The sequence below is a fragment of the Larus michahellis genome, chromosome 15, assembly GCF_964199755.1.
Source record: "Larus michahellis chromosome 15, bLarMic1.1, whole genome shotgun sequence".
NCBI classification, from domain to species: domain Eukaryota; kingdom Metazoa; phylum Chordata; class Aves; order Charadriiformes; family Laridae; genus Larus; species Larus michahellis.
In genome coordinates this window covers 3,457,016-3,477,314 of record NC_133910.1, presented here as the reverse complement: position 1 = coordinate 3,477,314, position 20,299 = coordinate 3,457,016, and the positions used below count along the sequence as shown (strand labels likewise).

The 20,299-nt window shown below is 46.7% G+C and overlaps 1 protein-coding gene across 2 annotated transcripts; it reads right to left on the bottom strand.

Moving 5' to 3' along the window:
- Window positions 1-6,339: 6,339 nt before the first annotated feature.
- NELFB (negative elongation factor complex member B) lies at window positions 6,340-19,627 on the bottom strand. Of its 2 annotated transcripts, none has more exons than XM_074608654.1 (13): window positions 19,325-19,627; window positions 19,043-19,206; window positions 18,752-18,851; window positions 17,793-18,023; window positions 15,404-15,589; window positions 13,919-14,031; window positions 13,143-13,245; window positions 12,062-12,157; window positions 10,579-10,721; window positions 9,507-9,613; window positions 8,427-8,568; window positions 7,529-7,637; window positions 6,340-7,271 (listed from the first exon to the last, which is right to left on the bottom strand). In XM_074608654.1, exons 1-13 carry the CDS (start codon window positions 19,562-19,564, stop codon window positions 7,134-7,136), a joined length of 1,872 nt encoding a protein of 623 aa, XP_074464755.1. In that variant the 5' UTR covers window positions 19,565-19,627; the 3' UTR covers window positions 6,340-7,133. The 2 variants fall into 2 exon arrangements, with proteins under 2 accessions (XP_074464755.1, XP_074464756.1); XM_074608655.1 differs by having other exon boundaries at window positions 19,463-19,627.
- Between the last annotated feature and the right edge of the window lie 672 nt (window positions 19,628-20,299).

Here is a 20,299-nt window from a genome sequence, read left to right as displayed (position 1 = left end):
GCCTCACATGGCTGAACCTCTCTGAAAAAGGAATTAACAAGATTTTTCACGTCACTTCATTTTCTGGGCCAGATACAACTCTTCCAAAGCCAAAGCAAGACATACATTCCAAGGAAGCTGCGTAAGGTGATCCTTGCTTAGAGGGGAAGCCACACACCAAGTCTCCCACCACCCACAACTCATCGGAATCATCCTAAACGCAACTGTAAAGCCTGAACCATACAGCAGCTCCACCAGAAAAGTATCTTGGAGAGCGGTAATTCAGTTTTCTGCTGTGCAGCATCTGCTCCAGGCTTTGTTAGACGCTCCTTTTAAATGTCCGTCTTCCCCCCAGCCATCTGCACCACAGCCCATTGTTCCCCACCACTTTTCCAATGGATCCACTGCCCACAGCACTAAGAACAGGGTGTTCTGCCAACAGGCAGATGCTTTTGAGCGTTCAGACTCGTGAAGACGCATGACAATGCCTTCCAAATGCTGGGTCCCCACCTCTTATTATCCTTTAAGTCACAGCCCAGCAGAGCCCGCCCTGACAAGGGTCCCAGCTGTGGCTTCTGTGGGACTATTTGGGAAATAGTGTCAATGGGTTGGAAAGCAGAAGTTGGCAACCAGCGCTCTCCAGGCGGATGATTTCATGGCTATTCTTTTCCACCAACTTCGGTTTAATCCAGAAAAGCACAGGCGTTTCAAGCTGGAAGAATCCAGCCATCTTTTTCAACAAGAGGCTTCCTTTTACGGGTGGAAATCGGTGCAATGGGGTTCCTCGCTGCACCCCTAACGATCCTCCCGAGGCCACAGCACAACCGAAGGGTTCCCCAGAAGAAAGACTCCTGAACGCTCTGCCGTAGCAGTAGCCATACCTTACCCACCAAGCTCCCCGGTTCCCTTGTTGTCCTCCCACTGCTTCAGAGCAAAGGAGGCGCGAGAGAGAAAATGTCTAAATCTTTGAGACTCCTCCTAAAGGCACTGGGTGAAAACACATGGTCCTTTATCAAAGTCCAAGGTTTAAATGCCTCAATTGGATGGATGTCAGCGGGAAAGTAGGCACCTAAGTAGTAGGGATGTACTAAAATACCTTTTTATTTTTTAAGGTAAAATGCTCGCGTTCTTTCTGAGCACATTCCAGCCAAGCAGGACCTGAGCAGATGTCACCAAGGCGCTCCAACGCCATCGCTAAGAACCACACCAGTGTCTTCTTCCCGCCTGCCAGGTTGTGGTGTGGCTCTGCAGGCAAGGAGCGTGCTGGTCTCCCACCGCTCCTCTTTTCCTTCCTCCTGGATAAATCCCCTGAGCAACCCCCCTGGGGAGCTGCAGGAAGATTTTTCAAGGTCGGGCACATCTCACAGCACGTCTGAGCTGGTGCAGCAGGTCAGCAAGCGTCTGCCAAGTGAAGAGACCTCCCTTCCCCAAGAGACAGCAGTAAACCAAAGACAAAAGTGTCACCCCAGCCCCAGGGAGCTGCAGGGGAGCAGGAATAGACTTGCTGAACCACAAAGCCAGGATGCTGAGGACCCCCAACAGCCCAGGACAACCAGGGTGATGGTCACATCATGCCTTGGTTTGACCTCCCACTCCCACCAGACGAAGGTGCACGTTGGGAACTAGCACCTACTGTGCAGTTTTGCGCTTCTCCGCAGCAGGAGTCTCATCGGGCCAGGAAGATGCACCCACCTGCTTCCACCCCACACTGCCCCAGTAGCCAGCCTTTGAAATCATAGCAACAACAATTTGGTGGCTCCCCGGGCACTACAGCAGTAAGGAGAAAGGATGAGGAAGGCTGTTTCCTCGGGGACTGACAACCTCTGTCCCTTCCCAGGGAAGCCCTCAGGACCAGCAGTCCTCCTCCTGTTGTCTGGTGATGAATGGGTACAGCACAGGAGATAACGAAGGACACATCACGTGAAAACACCGTGGATGCTTCTCCGTGGTCCCACGGCTGCTGAAGTTACTAAGATCAAAAAACCCGACAATTTACTTTTTGAAGCTTTAAACGTTCAAGAAAGGATGTGCTGTGGTTTTTGTGTTTGTCAGTAATTTTTCCGAGCAGGCCCGCTTTGATGTATTTTCAGAGCCGTTCCCTGAAGTGCCACTAGTCAGGAACATGCTGGGACAGTGTCTGGGGCAGCACAGGGACTCCCCACAGGAACCCACCTCTGCCACTCCAGAGTGCTTTTGGGAAGGAGAGGAGGGCCGCTCGCTCGTAAGCCTGATGCCCTGCTCCTTGCTTTGGCCAAAAAATTGAGCTTTACCTGAAGCAGCTTTACTCGAGACATGAAATTAAAAGCATTCGTTATTGTGAGGGCGGTGAGCCCCTGGCCCAGGTTGCCCAGAGAAGCTGTGGCTGCCCCATCCCTGGAGGGGTTCAAGGCCAGGTTGGACGGGGCTTGGAGCAACCTGGGCTGGTGGGAGGTGTCCCTGCCCAGGGCAGGGGTGGAACTGGATGGGCCTTGAGGTCCCTTCCAACTCAAACCATCCTATGACAGGAACAAGAGGGGATTGATATTTGCTTTTAGCGTTACAGGTAAAAGGCATGATGGGGGAGGTGAGCGTCAGGCACCATTTCCCTTATGCAGGGCCGTGCCAAGGCCAGCCCAGCCTTGGGAGGTGAAAGCTGCTCCCTGGCCATCGCTGACAATTCTCCATCTGCAAAGAGCCGTCCACTCCACCACCAAGGCAGAGCTGCATCGCCGAAGGAGCAGCGAGCGAGCTGGCAGCTCCCTCCACCCCAGCAGAGCAGACCCCAGTTGGCCGGCTGGGAGCCGTGCTCCAGAGCCAGGCGCGTGGGGACCACAGGGTGAACTTCGGGACAACCTCAGTTTTGTGTTCACCTCTGCAAGACAACAGGCCAGACGTGGAGGGCACACGTGTTCCCAAATCTGTCCGCTTTAGCTCAGCAAAGGAATCAAACCGACCGGGTGCAGGATGTGTCCTGCCGCTTCCTCCCCACGTGGTACTCGCTGCTGGAATCCACGTCTGATCTCAGGGAGAAACCTCTAAGGTCTCCCTCACACCTGCTCTCTCTTTCGATTCAACCCCATTTCTGAGGTTAGACGAACACCCTTCTCTGCCCTGTCGGTTAGGAAATTCCACTGCTCTGGACTGCAGTTAAATGCACAGAAACTGGGAAAAAATATTTCCTCTGGATTTCAGGTGTTTCCTTTCTTAAAGTGCTTGCAAGAGAGTCAAGATCACCCGTCACCTTCCTTTGGGAACTGACATTCTTGTACACCAAGGAAGTCTCTGGTACCGCACCCCCAGCAGAGCAGACACCCCCGACCAGCACCGTGAACTGAAACCAGACTCCCGAACCAAACACGCTCCTGTTTCAGCACTATGTTCACATTAATTCATTTATCTTCAAAGTTAAACCTACAGCAGGTTTCCTTTACGCTGCTGTATAAAGAGAAGGCCAGGAATCGCTTAAAAAACAAACAGTTCCCAGCAGAGCGGAGAGGCCTCACAATAGCTGAGGGGTATCCGGGGGGGTCTTCGTATTCTTTCTGGCCGAGGAGATTTGTTTGGTCTCCTTTTAACTCGGTCCACACAGAGCTATCCGGCATCAAATCGATATGTCAAGTGGAATCTGGCTGTTTTGAAACGATGCCAGGCACGCGTTGGGTGTCAGGTAGCTTGGCAGTAAATAATATTTCGTTACAGTAATCGTCTTTTCCACTAATTTTATATAAGACCTGGTTCCTCGCTAGCACAGGCCTCAGTAACTGGCTGCTACGTCTATCGACTCTTGCAGTCGCAGTGCCCTATCAATGTTCTAACCTAGCTCAATCCAAAGTGTCCGTTTCACAGCTCAACGTAAAATTGCAGTTAAACGTTACCTATCCAAAAAGCGTGAAGAACCTCTCTGGGCTACTGGTCACTCCGATCTCTCAGGAAAAGCACACGCAGAAGATCAGATCGCTCAACCTAATTATAATTCATGGTAAAAATCCACTCTCCAGTCAGGCACGGCAGGTTTGGAGAGAATGCACCATTTTTTCCTATCACACAGGTATCACACCCCTGTTGTAAAGACAAACCGTGACATAAGTGTAACCAGGGAGCGATTCCAGGGATTTCACGCAGCAGCAGCAGGACGGGCAGGGCCGCCGGGGAGGGCACCCCCTCTAGTGCGCACCCACTGCACTGCACCCCACACAGCACCCCGGCGGCGGTCATGTACGCAGGCCTGCGGATCGTAAAAAAACCCAAACAAACATAAAAAAACAAAAAAAGGAATTCTCTTAACACAGTCCAGCTGTGCTTCACCTGGTCAATGTGCCACAGGGCTGCACCCATCCAACACAACAGCACCCGGAGGAGCAGGAGAGCCAGCGGCTCCAAGCGGGAAGCCCAGGAGAGAACCCAAGGATGTCCTGGCCCCGGTGCGGATGTAAGCGAGCATCCCGCACCCAGCCACAGCCCGCTCCTGCCACGGGTTCCGCGAGGGTTTACACGTACAACAGGAGCCTGTGTCATTTCTGGCACTGGAGGGAAACCGTTCTCATCTCAAAGAACGGAAACAGACCAAGATGTTCACCACTAAAACAATGTTTTCTGAAAAGCGTCTCCTCGTCACATCTTTGTGCAGAAGGCAGCCAGGAGACACGGACTGGCAGCTACTCCCACTCCCCGCTGCCCAGATTTCCCCTCCTCAGCCGAAGCAGCCACCAGCAGAGGTAATGCCAGTTGGTACTCTGTGATTCAATTTCTCTATGGATCTAAAAACCTGGGAAAAAATCACTTATCGTGTATCTCAGTACTGGGGGTCATGTATCAGTCATGTATCTCAGTACCGTGGGTACCGGCTGGAACACAAGGCGTCTTTCTACCAAGCAGTAAATCACAGAGTCAGCCTGGCTTCCAAGAAGCTCGTGCTGTGGGATAGTACCAAGTCAGCACACGGTGCAAGGGAAACCTTTAGTGAGAGAGAGAATCCCCAACGCAAACCTAAAATAACCTTTAAGTCTAAGCAGAGCATGGGCCTGAGTAAGTTCATTGCGAAAGGTCTGCCAGCAGCGTGGGATGTTATTTAGTGTAAGTTACCATGACAGTTTAAACAGTTTAAAAACAAAGCTAAGCAAGAAAGACCTGATTGTTATACCCAGTTCCTGTTTCCAGCAAGTCAGATGCCAGGACTGCCCAGAGCCTGCCAAAGGCAATGCTGACCCCAGGAGTTAAGGTGCACAAAGGCAGCGTGTGCTGGAGGACAGTGCCCTTGTCACACACACAAACCCAACCCGCCCTCCCAGTTCTCTCACAAGATACAGACCAGTCCCTGCATAAGAGGAGAAACGAAGCACCAAGGTGATGAAGAGAAGCGACACTCGCTTTCCTCATGCAGCCCTCCAGAACCCAGAAGAAAACCAGGCAAAGAGGGAGTCGGCAGCTTTGGGGAGGGATTTCCACCTCTACTTAACTAGTGTCTGTTTCTTTCTCATGAAATGGAAAAGCCTCATTGACATGATTTGGCACTGGGAGTGCTCAAGGCCCAGGAAACGAGGGGTGACGGGGAAAAAAAACCCCAAACCTCATACGCAGAAACAGACCGACAAAAAAGTGACAGGACATGGCTGGGTAAATTCCAAGGGTTAATTGTGCCTGACAAACCCAATAACCTACGAAGAGACGCCTGGCCTGGTGGATGGGGGAAGCGCAGTGGGCAGCTCACCTTGACTTTGAACAGCTTTTGGCACAACTGTCTGAAGGATCCATAAGGCCAAATGGTTTTGATGCAGTTCAGATCACTGCACGGAAAACTGGCAGGACACCAGGCTCAGATCAACAGCTCAAAGTCCAAGTGGCAGCCCGTTACTCATGGCATTCCTCAGGGGTCATTACTGGGGCTAATATTGTTTAATGCCTCTATTTGCAACCTGAAGACAGCACACGCCCTCAGCACCTTTGCAAACAATACAAGTTCCCAGCATGGCAGAGGCACTGGGCTGCTGTTCGAAGGGACCCCCTCAACAGGCTGGAGAAACAGCCCGACAGAAACCTCATCAAACTCAACAAAGGTAAATATAAAAGTCCTGCCCCTGAGTGAGCTCACCTATGCTGGTCCTGCTCGGAGTCGGGGCTGGAGCACGCACCCTCAGAGGTGCCTTCCTACCCAAACTATTCTGCGATTCAGAATAATTCAGGTAGGCAGCTTCTTGCTTACAGGGGATTGTCAAGATTCTTTTTCTTTACCTGCTGAAATCCATGTAAAGTCCGTTGTAAACTCACACGACTCGTTCTTCTCCCATGCCCATCTTCCTGTACGCTCTACCTGAGGCTAATACTGAGCCAGCAACAAAAGCAGAACAGGAATGAACTGTAACAGTACAGACAGCAACACAAATGAGCCATGAAGAACAGGCTGTTTTGTCAAGGACAGAATTTCACTCCACCTACACTCAAACCCCACTGTCATTGGGGAATATGCTAGTTTTGGGTTTTTTCACTGGCTCCAGGACTCATTTCAAGCCGCTCCTTTGGAGAAAAGTGGGGAGAAAAGGGGAGAGAATAGTTCCATTTCTGGCCTTCTCTGCAAAAGCCTAGCCCAGAAGATGGCTGTTGATGGCTTCTCAGTCTAGGGACACTGCTGGACATCTCCGACTAATGCAGCACGTCTTAGCATGTACCAAAAGAGCTAAAACCTCAAATGGGAAGTTGTATCAGTGGAGCTTATCTCCTCTGACATTTCCTTCTGGTGACCATCTTCTCCAGAGACCCAGAGGAACAAACTAACGGCCAAAGAAAGCTAAGGGTAGCCTGCAGAAGTTCACGCTACCTGCTCAACCATAATTAAACACTCACTGATCAGTTTTTAAAGTAGACTTTAAAAAAAAACAAGATGCCAAGCTTAAAAATATGCATTTTGTTTTTGAAAAAAAAAAATGTACAGTCAGATTTGAAGTGGATCTACAAGAAGACACTCAGCTATCTTTAAGAAAAGTAAACCTTTGCGATGCACTGCATACGGAGTTTTCTAACCAGCAAGAGCCAGCGAGTTGGGTAAACTGCAGTGTTTCCTGAAAGAGCTTCAGTGGCTTTTTTTTGTTTCCACCCTGTAGGCAGAGACATTTGAAAGGCAGTACGGGGCCTTCACGCTGCAGAGCATGAGGTTAGTTCTCCTGTCTCACTACAGACATAGCTCAGCGTGAGGCTGGTGTGGGCACAGTGGGCAAGGGCAGTTCCATGGAGGGAGTCTCAGTCACTTCGGCTGGACTTGGCTTGCGAAGCTCCAGTTTCTCAGTGAGTTGGTTGTAAAGCTCCTTCACAGCCTCCCCACTCTGCAGAACGAGAATCAGGGAAGGAAAAAAAACAGAAGAGTCATACTTCATTCGAGCTGCCACTAGCTCAAACACTAAGTATGCAATTACCCTTTGCGTTTTAACACAAACCAACACAGAAAGAGGAAGTTACAAGGTAATTAAGACACAAATTGGTACGCTTGGAAAGCAGAGCTCATGTTCTATTGAGCAACGTCTGGAAAGCCAGCTGCTTCCATTTGCAATTAATTTTCCCTTTCTCATGCTTCCCTTCTTACCTGCTTGGTGGGTTCCAAAGCCTTCTGGAGAGACTCTAGTTTGGTAGGTGCCACTTTGTGATGCAGATGAAGCAGCAGTCTTAGCACGTGTCTGTGTACATTCTCCTTTCTGCAAAAAGCAATTTTAAAGCAGAGTAACTAATAGAAACTAACACCATCTTGAGAGCAAGAAACCTACAGCAACAGTATCAGAATAATTCACACACCCACAGCCTGGCAGCTTTGTTACAATTATCCAAAACATCTGAGAATTGTAGCCTGTGTGCTACAAAGTGCTAACCCTGCCTTATCTTTCAAGCAACTGATGTAATTATTCAACAGGAGTGGAGTAAGTGTAGAAATCACAAGGAAGGTGGGGGGGATTTCAAGCACAAACTGCAGCATGTGGCAGCAGCTGGTCTCTCCTGCATGTGCACATGGCCCGTCCCGCAGAGGACGTTTGTTCTTTTGTACGCACGGAGGAAGCGGTAGCAGCACCAGCACGGCAGTTCTAGTCACTTTGGGGTAAGCTTTGCGGAGGTTAGAGATCTGGTCTGCAGGCCAGCACTTGAACCACACTGACTTAACAGATACAAACAGATTTTCTGTGTGCAGCTGACACTGCAAAGAGCTGGAGTTAACTCTTCATATTCAGAGCTACTGCAAAACATGAAGGATATTGTCTTTTGCAACTCCAACTTATGAATAAGGAATTAAGAGTTCAGGTAATAATTCATAATCAACACTTATAAATTTTGCTGATAAAAACTTGATCACAAAATATAAGGCTTTCCTCAAAGAAAAACAGCATCAGGCTAATATTTCCACTATACATGAAGAGTTTGCTGAACTATTAAAGTACAGTTCAAAGTCTCATGTATCCTGTAAACTCACGTCCCCCGAGGAAAATCAGATTTACCTTGAGCAGGCAGTGAGAAAGAAGCCATCAAAGAGACTGGTGCAGAACTCCTCCAGTGCAAATTCATCACCCAGCAGCGTGAGGTTACCAGTAAGCAGATGTAGAAAAATATCACTGAAGGCCAAGTCACTGAATGTCTCAACTGTACAACATGAAAAGGAAAGAGACTGAGACTGACAAGGATGTGCCAAAACCTGACTACACAGCAGACGTTCCTGCTGAAAACTCGGCAGTGAGATTTCCTTCTAAAACAGGTAGCCCGAGCAGATGGCTTTGATCTCTCAGACATAAAAGATTAGGAGCAGAGGGGTGAGAAGAATATACAGAAAGCCCATGTCTCCACCACGACTGAAGTCACAGAGCAGCTTGCTCCTGCCAAAATCACTAAGTCCCCCGCTCTCCTTCTCCACCACCCGCTGCTCATGGCCACATCCACCTCCCTGCACTCCTCAGACCCTGCAGTGAGCAGACACAAGTCACTTACCAGTGGAAAACTCATGTAAATGAGCTGCCAGTTCAGCAAAGGGTTCAAAGAACACCAGAGCTGGGGTGAGGGAGCGGGAAGTGAACCCCCACCACCTTTACTGGGAGCTGCAATTCCTAAGATTGCTTCAGAGTTCTCCTGCAACTTACCCCAGAGAAGTCAGTGAAGAAAGTAATCCCAGGGAAGAATTTAAGGCTGTGTGTGGTCCTGTTTTGTTACAGGATTTTTCGCTACACAAAGCCAAGTCCCAAGAATTCCTGTCCACCTGCAATTACTACGAGCAGTGGCAGAATTAAGCCACCTGCTCTTTTATCTTTCAGATTCATTCCAAACAGTCCGCAACTAATCTCATTGTTAACACAGCCTTTGTCCTAAGCAACTACTGACCTTCAGTCACTATCCCTAAGTTCTCGGATCAGCAGAAAAGCATCCTAATTGCAGACAAAAATAAACGCTTCTGCAGGGCCTCAGCAGAAGAGCCAAGGCAGACCATTACATCTTTGATGCTGAAACCACTCTCACTCCAGGTTTACCTGCCTCCTTGGTGTCCAATAGAAGGTAAACAGCTATAGAATAGAGACAAGACAAAAACTTACCTAGTGCTGGCAGGAGCCTAAGGAAAGCATTCTTGTTCCTCTGTTTAGTGATGTGAAGGATGTAATACAGCCCAATCTCACAAGCTATTCTGTTCTCCTGCAAGAATCTGTTACGGCAGAAACAGAGTTTCTTAATCAATAAAGCGAAAACAGATTTTTAAAAAGTAGGTTTTAAAATACTGTTGGATAGCAATCAAGCAGTTACAGCAGTGGCTGACCTCAAATCCACTGAAGAGCAGCTACTCAGGGACTGAGTAGATGACCATCACTATGTTCACTACCATGGTCCAGAAAAATTTGCCATTCAGCAAACATTTTGCTGTCTCACAATCAAACAGTTGGATTTGATTGTGAACATTTATAATAGTATTAATGGTAAAAATGCTATTCAAAACGGGTTTTAGAAGCAGCCCAAATACTCAAAAATAATACAAAGTCCAATACTGTTTTCTTTTAGTTTCCCAAAGGTCAAGTATCAACACTGTCATAGAGGACAGTACAACTACGCGGATACGGTACTCCAGATTCTGGCACACAGATAGGAATTGTGCTGGAAATTAGTGCAAGATCTGAATACAACAGAGGACATAGAAGTCTTATTTATCTTTTTGACGCCTCTGGAGTGATAGGTTATCAACAGAGAATGAGCATCTGTGTGACAAAAATGCCAACTTTACAATTTACAATAGCGCTCTTCACTACCAAGCACGGGCCCTTATCCAGGTGCACCCAAATATCACTCAAACACTCATCATTCCCTGCTTGGGAAGCTACGCAAGCAGCATATTCGAAAGCAGTAATGCCAAATATTTTCATATTCAATCTGCCAAAAGAATGATCATTACAAGAAATAATTCTTTTATGTAAATAAATTTTATTTGAGGGATCATGGTGGAAACCTGTTCTGCTCAAGGAAAAGTCCAGGCTTGATTAACTGTGATTAACTATTGCCCCAAGAAAGTCTTTGTTTTACCACATACAGTATTTTTTCCTGTCATTGTTGGCTGGCTCCTTGATGTTCGGCTTTGGCAACAAGACTATATGTACAAAGCCAGGAAAGCAGATTACGTACTTGGTGAAAGCTTCAGGAATGGTGCTGGGGTAGGGAATTGGTCCCTTCTCCTCTGAGGGCAGTTTCTGATCTACATTGAACGTGTGGTCATCCACCACGAAGGACATCAGCATAGGCAAGAACTTCGTGATCAACTCAACTTCCTTAGAGGGATGGAAGAACAGAGGGAAAAGAACAACACTTTCATCAATCAGTTCATGCCACCTAATGGTCCTGGAGTGCTGTAACACTGAGGCAACACAAGCCCCATCCTATGCTACGGAAAACAAGCTGTCAGACATCCAGTTCCAGCCAAAGTTATTGAATAATTCACTTCTACACATTCCACTGGTAATTGGGAACACAGTACTTCGCCTCATCTACAGAAATGCTCCTGCTCAAATCCGTTCTTTTGACAATTAGTTAGCATTTCTTCTGAGAGACCTTTTCCAATGCTGCTGCAAGCACTGCATGTTAAGGATGGTACCAAACTGCTTTCATCAAGAATTACAAATCATTTTGTTCATTCCCTAAACTGTCAGGGATCAATGCACAGCTAGAATAGCAACAATAAAGAGCATCTCCTCACACAAGGCAGATCAGCCTATGTTGTATCAGATTCACAGAGTGTGAGGTTACAGCTTGTGGCAATCGCAAACAAAACAGATTTTAAATACAGATTTGGAGATTCCCTTTAGGAAAAACATTCACAGTTTCTTTCTAAGGGATTCATGAGAGCACCTCTGCATGTCAAATTACAGTGCTAGCCACCCTCGCTGTTACAATCTGGTATTAACGCACACCCTTCCTACGGTAAATTTAAACGTGCAATCAGCCAGTAATATTTATTTTGGAGACTTCAAGTGTCCCCCTAGGTAGACATTTGCTGCTTTATAGTTCAGAACAGAAAGAGCAAATTTCTCTTGAGAAACAGTCCTGCTGTGCAACACCATGGTTAGCCCTCCTGCCACCACCTGAGCAGAACCTGCTCCCAGGCTACGCTAGGGCTGCCTATAATACCGGGCAATTTCCAAAGCATGGAAAGATTGTAGCTGAATGTGGCACTACACAAAACTCCTGTAACAGATAGCTGGAAGGGAAAAAAACATTTTTCATGTCAATGAAAAGCTACTACACTGCTACCAGAGTTTCAGACCGGCCTCTGAAATCCTGCTTTCCTCATACAAAAGGTGCTTTACAAACTTGTCAGTATTGTAGAAGTTCCCAGCAACAATGAGCAACCAGTGCAGAATTTAATACAGGTACAGTCTGATTTTAAAACAGTAAGGGCCAGGCATTCACATAAATAAAAAAAAGAGGTAAATGAAGTTTACCGCACATCCACTTGAGCTGCTGCTCTGTGACCACTTACATGTTTTTTTCTAAGAAAGCTATGACGAGAGGTATGCAGAATGAACGTTAAATCAGGGATGCAATAAAATGATAAACAAGTCTAAAATTGTTTCATTAAATGTGTTAAATTCTAAATATCAAAATGGCTCACCATTTTTGGTTCCTTGAAGACTTGGCTGTCAATCATGTCCCAGGCCCCCTGTCCCAAAGACAGCATCCTAAGGAGCAGCAGCAGATCCGGGCTTTCCTCGAATTTTAAGGGAAAGAGAAAAACAGCTATTTTGATCTTCCACAAGTTGCACGTATAGCTATTTATTTGGAAGTAGTTGTTTACATTCAAAGCTCTCCTGGATTAGCAGCTTTATCGAAGACTGCTAGAGGTATTCAGTACTCTCTGATTTAATCGACAACTGATGGCTCAAATGGAATCAAATAACAGACACACCTGAGGGTTCACGGTTTTATGTAACATTTTATGTTGTATGTTATACACATGCCAAGAAGTATGCAGCCAATCTGATCACATCGTTTTTAAGCATGTCCTGCCAAATTAGTACACTGAAATATAGTGTGTCACAGGACAGAAAGCAGAAGTAAGAGAAAGTGTGTGTAAGAACGACAATGGGGTTTTGTTATCACTGTGCCCTGAAACGAAAACAATTTTCAGTCTTAAACTGTCATGAGGAAGTTGTTAAATTTTACTGTTGGATTAAGTAACTCAGGGATAAAACCAGCAAATGCCTCACACTGTTCAGACACCTGTAAGGCTACCCTCCTTTAACACTTAAGCACCTCCTGCAGACACTACTTGCAGGAAGTGTATTATATCGCAGCCAACAGACCAGAACAGCGTAAACTAATCCATCGTATTTACCGTGGCAGGGAATAAAGCCTGCTGCTGTCAGGCAAACCGATGGAAGGACAAAGCAGGGAGGCACATATTCTATGTATGATTCTATACATGCATAGCTGTTTGGACAGAATGAGACACGCAAAGAATTCTTTGCCAATTCAGAGAACTCCAAAACGCCCATCTCCAAACAGTGCTCCTGCTGAGCTCTAAAGTATGTGCAACGAATGGATAGGCAGCATCACATTTCCCTTATTTCAATTTACACAAGCATTTGAGAACTTAATTGTACTTCTTGTACAGTGCCAGCCCTTTGTTGATGAATGCTATTTTTTCAATTAAGACTACAGTTCAGATTAAGTACATAATCTGCGACACTCACCCTGGGTAAGGTGTCCTGCCCAACCAGGTCCTGCAGGTGCCTTATGGTACTCAAGGCTAAGGTGTTAATGGCAAAGGGATCGCACAGGATCATGGATAAGTCCCTGAGAAGCAAAAATCAAATACATGTCATACATAACAAACAACCCTACCGTACAGTTCCATATCCAGCCATAGGACGCCAGTGCGTTTCACTAGAATAAGATGTTTGAGACTGTTCTTTCTTGTAATCCTGTCAACTACCAGATGTAACATCAAAGTACTGTGCCTGTGTACACTATATTTTTATAAACACACACGCTGCTGAGTTTAAGAAGAGAGGCAGACACAGGGCAAGTACTCTAACAATACCCTCACTATGATAATCTAAAACCTGAATTTCTGTCTTTTGTTACCTACAGGTGTCCACCTGACGAACCTTCTCCTGCCTTGTCAAAACACCATGAATGTTATTTCTTTGACTTGAAAGAGTGTGTTATCCAAAACAATTACTAAAGGTCTTCTGCACTGAAATCAAGCAGATCTCCCACAGTCAGTTACCAGGCCACAGGGGAGACTCAAGGGTGGTAACTTCAACCGTACAAGCTACGTCACCAGAACGTGTCTGGCTATGCCCCAGTGCGTCAGTGCTCACAAGTGTACTGGATGTGACCGCGCAGAAAGGCTGCTGGCTGTTAGCTGGCTCTAGGGAAGAATTAACACCTACAACACCCGTCAGATGTCATGACTGCCAAGAACCCATTTTCAGTTTCTCAATAAACAGCCCAACTGCCTCACCCCAACACTTGTTCTTGCCCTTTCTTCACTCCATCCAGAAAGCCTTGCAATTCCCGAGCTCTCTTGTTGTCCACAAACTTCTCCCGAATGCAAGCATCAAGGCACCAGGTGAACTGTTATAAAAAAGGAGAAAGCTTTATGAACCACAGCAACTCGGTAAACCAGCAATAACATAAACAATGTCAGAGAAAACCGGCTCGAATGACCTCCAAGTATCCGGAATTAATACATTGTATTCATATTCTTAGCTATGGTAGCAAGCTGGTCACTATTACGGAGGAGGTCTGAAATAAACATTCCAAAAGCAGGTCAGAGATACCAAGGTAAGTTTACCTGGTGTCACTTTCTCTCCTTCCAAAAGAGGCATTTCCTGGCAATTAAAGAAGCAGCATGTATAAAATATATCGCTGCCCAGCACACCTGACTGAGGTGTATTTACACAAGTATGAGGCTGACAAAGAAGCAGCATCACTGAGCAATAATTACTAAGAATATCCCCTCTAAGTAGGGGATATTAGCAGTGGAGGTTATTCTGCTTTAGAGCTGTATTATCAAATTGAAAAAAAGACAGTTAAGTGAAATGTTTTATCCGACCTAAAATTAAGGGCTTTTTTCCCCCTTTCAGAAAACAACATGTTTTCCCCCAACATTTCAGCTGTCAGAAAAGAACAACTTGCTGAATTTTCTGAAATGCTTTCATCGTGGCTTCCTTTCCTTGCAGAAGTCACTGCATTTTGCAGTGGCAAAATAAGGTCGCTGAAAATGATCTGCAACTTGAACAAGAATTTGCCCTTTTTTATTCAGTCACTGTCTGTATACTGATTTGGGGACTCTTGATCAGAAGACATTAAAACACATGCGGTAACATCATCACTCTAGGACATATTCTCTATAAGCTGAACACATAAAACTTAGCGACATTCCTTAAGAGAAAAAGCTTTGCTCTAGATCAGAGTGATGCTGACCACAGACAAAGGACCAGTAACAAGATGCTGGTGTGACATTAACACCTCATCTGTCACCCCCCCAGTATTTTAGGACTTTAATGTTTTCTTAGAATTCAAGATCCAAAGTATTTAATGTTCCACACACAGTTTACTGACAGATGGAGTATATCACACCAGGCACAGCAGGGAGGGAAGCAAGGTTCGATTAAGAACCTGGGGCTAGATAGTGGTTTTGATTATTTTTTGCAGCACCTACATAGGTCAGATTAGATGTTGGTTTTAACACTGCACAAGTACCATAAATCTGAGTGATTTACGGGTTATGAAATGAAAGCAAGCTGCTGGTTAACCAAGATGAAATTTTCACCTGAGGTTCCAAGGAATATAAGATGACTTTTGGATTCAAGGTCTGAACCCTCTTCATAGAGAGGAGTCATCGTCTCTGGGCTGAAGTCCTGCTGGGCAGCAGGTACGCACAGGAGTGGGTGAAACAGAAAATTCTCCAGTAATACTCCTATCTGTCCCACATGATTAATACCTTATGACAGGGGTCAACAGTGCAGATTTCACTGATTTCCAGGTCATGCAGCGACATCAGGAGCTCTGCCCGTAGCGTGCAGTAATGAACATTCCTTGTCCGAAGGAACAAGGTTCTCAGAAACTGCAACACCATATCATAGAGCTTCACGTTCTTCCCAATCATCTGCGTCAGCTTCTGAACCACCTAAACTCAAAGCAGAAAAAATGTGCGCTCAGTACCAAGATACTGTTATTTCGCACACAAAAACATTGAATTCTTTTACATGATTTATCAAGATTGAAACATCCGCATTTACATGAGTTCCTGATTTACACCAAGATATCCAAGAGCGTTTGTTCAAGAGAAGTTCATCAAAAGTTTCATAGCCATAACGAAAGAATACAGAATGTCAAGAAAAAAGCTCTCTTGCAGAAGGAAATTGAAGCATTTGTAAAATAAGGTGCTCAGCTACATGAAACAGGTAAGAAGCAGCACCTATTATTGATGAATATAATTTACAATTGTAACCTGAGCAAAACTCACTTTTCTTTGGAATTCTTTTTCTATTTCTACCTACCTTCTTGCTACAGGCACAAGAATGAAGGTGAAGCTTCTACTGGTTTGGGCTGGGATAGAGTTCACTTTCTCCACAGTAGCTTGTACGGGGCCACGTTTTGGATTTGTACGGGGAAGTGTTGATAACACAGAGCTGGTTTAGTTACTGCTGGGCAGCACTTACACAGAACCAAGGCGCTTCCTGCTCCTCACATCGCCCCGACAGCGAGCAGGTTGGAGGTGCACAAAAAGTTGGGAGGGGACACAGCTGGGACAGCTGCCCCCGACTGCCCAAAGGGATATTCCAGACCGTACAGTGTCATGCTCGGCAATAAAACTGGGGGGGAGGTTGGCGGCGGGGGGCCACTGCTCAGGGACTGGCTGGGCATCGGTCAGTTGGCAGTGAGTAATGGTTTTCATTTGCATTGATTGTTTCTTTTGGGTTTTACTTTCCTCTCTGTTGTTTTTTTCCTTTTTTTTTTTTTTCCTTCTTTTTAATTATTAAACTGTTTTTATCTCAACTGATGAGTTTCTTTCTTTTACCCTTCCAATTCTCCCCCCTATCCCACTGCAGGGGAGTGAGCAACCTGGAACAGGTTGCCCAGAGAGGTGGTGGAAGCCCCATCCCTGGAAGTTTTTAAGGCCAGGCTGGATGGGGCTCTGACCAACCTGATCTAGTGGGAGGTGTCCCTGCCCATGGCAGGGGGGTTGGAACTAGATAAGCTTTAAGGTCCCTTCCAACCCTAACAATTCTATGATTCTATGTGTGGTGCTTAGTTGCCAGCTGGCATGAAACCACAAGTCTGCAATGTAAACCTGAAGTAAATTGCACCAGAGCACTTACGCTAAATGGGCTTTTGAAAGCAAAACAGACCCAAACCAACGCCCAAAGTAACAGATGTGCTACCCTCTCTGAAATTAAACCTTTATACTGCCTCATCACTGCAATTCTTTTGCATTCTTGATAGCAAGGCCCTTACAGAAACTCTGGTATTTCCCTTTTGGAGCAAAAGCCCCCGGAGGTAAAGCAACACATTATAGCTGAACCAGCGTAATGGCTTGCTGTTGCCAGGAGGAGAGACCCACGCCTGACACCTATGACACTGATCACCCCCACATCAAACATGCCTGTGTGACCCAGCCCATCTCCTTGCAATGGCTTTGGTGCCAGCTGATCTCTTCTTTGAGCAGATCCAACTCACTGTCTTGGAAAACTACTTTCTGGTTTTATTTGCTAGAGTTTCTGTAGCAATTATTGAGCTGAATCAGCTCATGGAAGGTCTGATAATTGCCAGAGCTACAGGGAGGGAGGGAAGGAGCAGCACCTGTGCCCTTCCTGCGGCTGAGTGTTGGATCAGCTCAGCCACTTCATGTAATTCCATTCAAAGAGCAGCTTTTATGAATGCCACCTTAGCTACAACTTTCAATATCCCTTTCCATCTTTACCAAGAAAAAAAAGCTTTTCTCAGGTTATGTCCTGCTAAAAAAAAGTCGCAAGAATAGAAATTTAAGATATTTAAACTGATTTGATAGATGCTTATCCTTCACAACAGCTGAGGGGTATTAAAGCCAGACCGAGCAATAAAAGAAAAAATTTGTCCTTGCTATTTTTTTTTAAAAGCTCATAAACAGTTTAAAACATAAATGAATTATTACACAGCATTGAGTAACTATTAAATAATTCCTGTTGCTTTCATCAAGATACGTGGGAGAAAGCAGCCTGGTATTTCTTACAAATAATTTGTCTAGCCAAACAATTTTAGCAGTGAAGTTGGGTGGGCGAAATGGACACTCTGTTATTTGACAAGATTGACTGAGAGCTGATTAATTCCATTCATGAGCATGTCCTTACCTCGCCTTGACGTCTTGTTTTGGGAGACGGGCTGAAGAAATTGTGCAAGACAGAAATATCGTTGCTGAAGAGAATGTTTTCTTTCTCCAGGATATACTGCTTCAGCAGCGGAGATACCTCATCACCAAACAGAGCCTGGTTATCCTGCCAAATCTGGCGCTTCACCTCCACTGCACATGCTTTATACAAATCCTTATCGGCCATTACTAACTTCAGCTTCTTTTCAGGGACCTATGATCAACACAGCGGTTACCAAACTGCAGAGCAACTTACCTGCCTGACTGTCCAAGTAAGAAGTAACTGGCTACAGAAGACATCTAAATCATAATCTCAGGCAGCCTAATTTGCACAACAATGCAATTAAACAACAAGCAGTATCACAGACCCATCTTTTGCCTTCCCTACTCCTGTAACAGTAAGCTATAGTCCTAAGACACTTAAGACTTCCTTTAAACCTACGATGCTAAGATTTGGGGTGATGTTTCAAAACTCAGTAACTTATAAGTTCTAGTAGCGGTTTTGAATCCATTACCTTAAGTACAATATGATGCTTTTAATAATGCTACTCAGAGATTTTTGTTTCACAAATCCAAATCTCACCCCTGGCTATTTCTGGTTGCATTCTTCAAATCTTTTTTTCCACTTGTCGTAGATTTTTAAATCAGCTGTGGAAAAATTCACCTACCAGTGAATTTGACTACTTTTAAGAAGCTGCATATACTGAATAAAATAGGGAAATAGTCTCAGCTGATTATGAAAATGTAAAATGCTTTTTGAATTGGTCTACTAAGTTGTTCCCAGATACAAGAATCCAGTATATCTTCAGTCAGTTCCTAACACCGAACGACAAACTTGCAGAAGGTCTGCAGATGGAGCGTGCAGCCCACCCGTCAGCACAGCTAAGAGAAGCTACACAGCAGAGATGTAACGGAACAGCCCAACCGGCGGAGCGGTTTTACCTTGGGCAAGTGCTTCATGACACACATCACCACAGGCTGTATGGAAGGCATCTTGACCAGGGAAAAGCTCTTCTCTAGGAGATCTTCCAGCTTCTTGTACCTGAAAACATGTAAGAGCAAGAGACTAAGTACCATGTTACAGCATAGGACAAAGTGGCTCATCTCAAAGCCACTGGAACTTGACCCCTCAGGAACTTATCTGTCTTTTGCATAAGTCATTCGTCCACTGTAACTAATTTTCACAGAAAATTCCCAGCTCACTCTGAATAACCAACAAGACTGAAGACAAACCTCTCCTCGACTTTCCCTTCCAAAGCGATGGCAGAGACCCTCTCTAGCAGCTTCTCCCTCAGCTCGTCGAACACCGACTGGTGGAACTCCAGCCGGGGGGTGCCGTGCAGGTCCAGGAAGGGCAGGGCCGACTGCAGCGAGGGCAGGAGCACTCCATTTTCTGTCTGCCAACACAAACACCAGAGAGGGATGCCGTGGGGGGTTAGCCGGCTCCGCTAGCCACCAAACGACAGCAGGGACTACTAAAGCCATACTGGTTATAAAATAAAAAGAGATAAATACCACAAAACAGACCCACACTTGGGGCCTTCTCCTGCTCTCGACCACCCCACAGCCTCGGCCCCTCACGGGCGGCCCCGCCACGGGCCCCGGTGCACCCCCGCCACGGGCGCTGGGCATCTCCATGGCGACCCGCCCCACCTGGAACTGTTCGATGGCCTTCAGCGGCTCCGTGCAGTTGGTCAGCGTCTCCTTCAGGTCCTCGCCGTTGGCCACCCCCAGCTCCTGCAGCCCCGCGTACATGGCTGCCTGCCCGAGCCCGGCCGGGCCCGCTCCCGCCACGGCTCCCCCCGGCCCCGCTCCACTGGGCGCAGCCCGGCGCTCCTCCTCGCCCCGCGGAACCCGCTCCGCCGCACGAAGGTTCCGCCGCACGAAGGTTCCGCCGGGGGGAGACCCGGGCTCCCCGCGGCCCCTGGGCCCACAGCAGCCGCCGTGGCCACGGCTGAGCGCTGGGGGAGGCGGCCGGGCCCCAGGGCCGTGGGCCGGGGTACACTGCCCCGCTAACACCGTTTCGGAAGCACGGATGGTCGGAATCCGTCATTTTAAAGGTCCCTTCCAACCTAGAGGAGTCTGTGATTCAATGTCGGGGTTACTGGAGAACCTGGGTTCAGCCTGGAGAGGAAGAGACTGAGAGGGGATCGCATCAATGCTGATCAATATCTAAAGGGTGGGTGTCAGGAGGATGGGGACAGACTCTTTTCAGTGGTGCCGAGCCACAGGACAAGGGGCAACAGGCACAAACTGGAACACGGGAAATTCCATCTCAACATGAGGAAAAACGTCTCTAGTGTGAGGGTGCCAGAGCCCTGGAACAGGCTGTGGAGTCTCCTTCTCTGGAGATATTCCAGAACCACCTGGACGTGATTCTGTCCAGCCTGCTCGGGGTGACCCTGCTCTGGCAGGGGGTTGGAGATGGTCTCCAGAGGTCCCTTCCAGCCCCCGCCATTCTGTGTGATTCCTGCGGGTGCACGAGGCATC